This window comes from Nanorana parkeri, unplaced genomic scaffold (genome assembly GCF_000935625.1).
Source record: "Nanorana parkeri isolate BGI_ZX_2015 unplaced genomic scaffold, ASM93562v1 scaffold26, whole genome shotgun sequence".
NCBI lineage: Eukaryota > Metazoa > Chordata > Amphibia > Anura > Dicroglossidae > Nanorana > Nanorana parkeri.
Window position 1 is genome coordinate 1,587,416 of NW_017306294.1, and position 5,122 is coordinate 1,592,537.

Genomic DNA, 5,122 nt, shown 5'->3' on the forward strand with positions numbered 1-5,122 from the left:
ATCTCTAGTATGGGAGCATCTGAGGAATTTTCTTCAGCTTCTCTCAGTGAATCCTTAAAGCCTAGCTCCACCTTTATCCTCAGTGCTTAAATGTGTTGGTTATTCCTGCATGGCTTGATTATTGCAAACAGTGCTGGTAATAATGTGTGAATTTTACACAGTATATGGCTACACTTCTGTGGGTAGTGCTAATTTACTATTGGTCTTATGAAGGTTATGCTACTTTCTCAGTGGAATGTGTGGTCTAACCATTTTTAATCTGCTTTTAACTTTTTAAATGTCCCAGTTTTATTTCTAAGCCATGACTTTTCTTGTCTTTCACCCCAAACCCACACACTACTGAAGATCCAGTATAGGATAAATTGATCATGTCTTCAAGATGATTGGCAGTGCATTAGGATTTGTCAGTGTATGTTGTCATGTAGTTTGTGTAGTCCTAGGATCTCAAGTTTCAGTGTGTATTAAACAGTTGAACTTCACTTCCTGTTAATGTAAAGGTTATTAGGCATCCTGTTTTTGTGTGTGAGGGGAAATCCTTGTGTTGAGTCATGATTAAATATTTTTCTGAACCAATAAGCGACTTTGGTCTGAATTGTTGGCATGCTTGTATTTTTATGCAGACCTTAATTATCTCCCCATGTAATGAGGTGTTCTTTTTCCTTTTGTTATTTGTAGTAATGTTATTACTAGATGCACACTGTTTTAGTTAGTTGCAGCTTTTTGTTTATACAGCGAGAAGTCTTCCTGGAGAATTATATTCACATAATATTGCTTTGTAATTTGTAACTTGTATGTGACTCCTGTAGGGCAAGCAGTTGCGTTGCTTTAGCTCTCTGCTTTCCTTAGTGCAGCTCTACTTTTGCAGTCAAATTTGAGAAACCCCACTATGTCTCCATTCCCACAGCATGCCTAAAAATAAAGTCTCACCTTTTTTAGCTATTTGTATGTAGCCTGATTATACATGGGCCTCTTTGGGCAGCATCTACTACCTTGAACAGAGGGCACTGTGGGGATAAGGGACTTTAAAACTAAAAACAAGAGAAAAAAAAATGCCTTGATATCTCTAACTCTCTGTTAGGACAGTCCTGCATAACTAGTTCACAACTGATCATAAAGATCTGCAATCACAGTACAGACGGGGTTAATTAAGGCAAACACAATTCAACAGCCCCCTCATAAAAGGGGAGAACTAACTAGGTTTCAGCAAAGTGATTCTATAAAGATGAGCTAAAGTGTGTGTGTGTGTGTGTGTGTGTGTGTGTCGGGACAGTGGAGTCTGACGAGCAGCTTCCCGGCCGGGAGCTTTACATTCAAGGGATCGAGCGTCTTTTAGAGACGCTCGATCACTTATATTAGCAGCTGTCACTGTCGGTCCCGCATCTGCCACCGCGGATCTTGGGACCGGTAACGGCAGTGACAGCTGCTGGTAATACAAGCGATTGGGCGTCTCAAGACGCTCGATCGCTTGAATGTTAAGCTCCCGGCCGGCCGTGTAATAACAACGGCCTGTCGGGAAGCTGCTCGTCGGGCTCCTCTCGTCACAGACGTGTACACACACACACACACACACACACACACACTATAAAAATAAACATACACACATGCGTGTATGTATGGAGAGAGAGATTTCCACCATGCAGTGCTGTCAGAGATGGTGCAGACAGCCCAGGAATAACACATACAGGGTTTCTCACAAAAGGGTGAAGAGTCTGGAGAAGGCAGGAGATGGGAACAATCTAGGCCAACATAGCTGAACTGGAAAGTGAGCTGATTTGTACAGCCTTCACTTCCCCTTGAAACTCAATCTGGTATGTTTGCATAAAGCGCATTTTCTGATAGAACGTTCTGCTTATGCAAATAGTTTATAATCTATGTAGCAATGGATTTGTGTATTTCTCAAAGTTCGTTAAAGTGAACTTCCTTTTGCTCCTTTGGGTGAATAGAACAGCAAGGGAATGAATATAAGTATATGCAGCTAGAGCATCCATGGACATGTTCACTTGAGTGTAGAAAGTTTATGATTTAAAGTATTAATTGCCGAAGCATAAACAAGTATAAGATAATTTATCTCTTCACTCTGCCCTGTTTAGGTATTAACTTTCAACCTTTTGCTGACATGGTAAATGTTTCAGACCATAGAGATTCAGGAGGTCTCTTCCTGTTCTGCATCTTTTTTTTGCCCTTCTCTCGAAAATAATACAACTCAACCAGCATACAATATTTGACAAACTGTAGCAAAGATTGGTAAAATCTTTGTAATGTACACAGATCATCCCCCCATCAACATAAGTGGTGTTAAAAGAGAACTATGGGATAACCTTTTTATTCCATAGTTCTCAGGGTCACGGGAGGAGATATAGTAACCTCCCCTGACCCAAACCACTGTCTCAAATATGTTGTATTCTGAGAACTGTAAGTTATACAAATGACCGTATCTACTAAATTTATTTCACATGCCTTAATATTTTTCTTCACGCATACAAGGAGACCTCCGCTGCCCCACAAAAGTGACAGTAAAAGGGGTTGGGACAAACTATATAACATTGCCGTACAGGCTTACCACCATCACATAATTATCACTGGCAATGTTGGTTCTACCTCCCTGGTCACTTATGCTGGATAACTGGGCTGCTTCAAAAATGTGTAGAAAATAGAATAAAAATGAATGAGTATTCTGAATACTCTGATTGCATATATTAACTGCATGCAGTTATCAGAAGATAACAAGCTTCCTGTTTCAGTAGAAGTTTACATTTGCCTGTAATGTCACCTGCTTACATCTATAGATCTCAGTTATTTGATATGGGGTTTTAAAGCCCAAGTTAAATGAAAATAAAAGCTATGGACTAGTAAGCAAAAAGCTTGCATTGAAAATACTACTTCTGTGTGCTGCTGCACACAGAAGTAGTATTTTCAATTTCAATGCAAGCTTTTTGCTTACTAGTCCATAGCTTTTATTAGCAGCAGCAGCAGCCCAAAATCCCATGGTCCATGCTGCAGAGTGGGACCTCTGCTCTATCCTGTGGTCCGACGTGCCCCCAGCTTTATCATCACTGCAGTGCAGCAGTCGGCAGCGCTTCCACACCATCACGCAATGTTTCTACCCACTAAAACTTCAATTGGGCTTTAAAGTAGTATTAAGGTCTGGGCGTTTTTTACCTTTATGCATTCTCTGCATTAGGGTAAAAACGGGCCAGAACCTTTTTCACCCCCCACACTTACCTGTTAGCGATGCCTGTCCCCGCCACCGGTCCCAAAGTGATCCTCCGTTCCCTGTACTTCCTGGTGGCAGGGGGAGGATACTGATGGCAGAAGGAGCCACAGGCTCCTTCTTCCATTAATCAAATTGTTGGTCAGAGGGAAGGGGCGTGGCCTGCCACAGGGCTGTGTGTGTCTCTATGGATGCACACTGCCACTGCGGGCACGAGCACGCACGGGTGCCTCCGTTAGCCCATGGAGGCACTCGGGCAGGGGGAAGATTGCTGCGGGGACCCACTAGAAAATGAGGAACTTTTAAAGAAAAACAACAACATCCTCAGACAAAGGTGGGTGTCCTAATAGCAACTATTTTAAAGAAAAGAAAGGTTTAATATCACTTTACCTGAACAGTTCAGACTTTGTTACTTTCTGTGTCTAATAATACTTGATGATGCATGTTTTGTCATATGGCAATTTTAAGCTGCTATCTTAGCCTGACAAAGTGCTTTAGGTTCAAAGTCTGACCATCTTTTCTTGGCATATGTCCAGTCCTGTAATGGGAAGGTGGCATTGTGTCTCCTGCAGACTTCTTTCGACTCGTATGCACAAATTTGTATTTACTAATCCTAAGCACTCCAACTAATCGTATACACTTTGCATCTATAACATCAGAGGTAAATTTATTTCCAGGTAAGATGATTGCTGGCATGTCAGTGTGGTGTCATCATTAGGGCAGACACTGTTGACTAACATTTTTACAGACTCATTAGTTGTATACACAATCTTGCCATATCTCCATTGGTGGTAAAAAGACTGCCTTCCATGTTACAGCAAGTATGTTATTGAATGTGTAAGATGGTGTCAGTGATTTCTAGATGGGTAAACACGAAGATACAAGGATGTTAACATTTGTGAGCATCAGCAAATGGAGAGGACAGATCTTTTTTGCTTTGGTTTTATAAATCCAGACTCCCATTTAATGGTTCAGTGTTAGAAATTAGGGAAATACAGGTAAAAGGTCTATACAATCTTTAATCTCTTCATAATCATAACCTGTCTTGTTTCCCCTGTAGGAATGTATCCTGTCTGGAATAATGTCCGTAAACGGCAAGAAGGTGTTGCATATGGATCGCAATTCTTATTACGGGGGAGACAGTGCTTCCATCACACCTCTGGAAGATGTAAGCCAACTTTTACTAGCTACAAAATACTTGCGAGCTAGTCAATTGGTGCCCCTATATTGGGACACAGGAACTTGTGTCCTAATAACTTTGGCTGCTTTGTAACACTACCTTGGTGGAATATGGGTTTAGTGGTTAACATTGAAAAATAAATAAATACATTGCATCTAAATTCAAAACTTGTTTTCACTAAAATAAAAGTTGTACTTTTATTTCTGCTTTTAAAGTGTACGTCTGAGCAAAATAAAAAAGAATTATGCAGCACATCATTGCTACCCCATAATTAACCCTTTAAGACAGCAATTACCTGTCCGTCTGCTCTGAAATCTCAAGCTGTTTTGTCAGCAATGCCCAGTTCTCCCATGCTAAACTTCCTCCTTTCCATAACATAAGTGGAACGTAGCCCAGCAGAGGACAATTCAGGCAGGATTAATAACAGTTTAGTCCAGCAGAAGCAGAGTTGTCAGCTTAAACAGGAAGTTAGGAACTCCCCAGATTTCTGACAGATCCCCAAGTATTTTTCTGCCCATGCAACTTTTTTAAAAGAGACAAAACATGCAAAATGTTCTGTTTTTGTCCAGACAATGATCTTTGTAGCAGTGATGTGTTATGAAATAGATACTTTTCTTCAGACTAGTGCAGCAGCTGTAATCAAATTTCAGATTTCCTTTTGCTGTGTGTGACATGTCCACAAAACTTTCACTGTACCTTTTTTTTTTTTTTTTTTATTTTTAACTTTTGGC

At 40.6% G+C, this 5,122-nt stretch overlaps 1 protein-coding gene across 1 annotated transcript in view; it reads left to right on the plus strand.

Annotated features, from left to right (window-relative positions):
* The window catches only part of GDI2 (GDP dissociation inhibitor 2), a 29,169-nt gene that overhangs the window by 10,145 nt on the left and 13,902 nt on the right, over positions 1-5,122 (plus strand). The window contains exon 2 of the mRNA XM_018566101.1: positions 4,272-4,379. Coding sequence (XP_018421603.1) covers positions 4,272-4,379 — 108 coding nt within the window. The remainder of the gene's footprint in view (positions 1-4,271; positions 4,380-5,122) is intronic.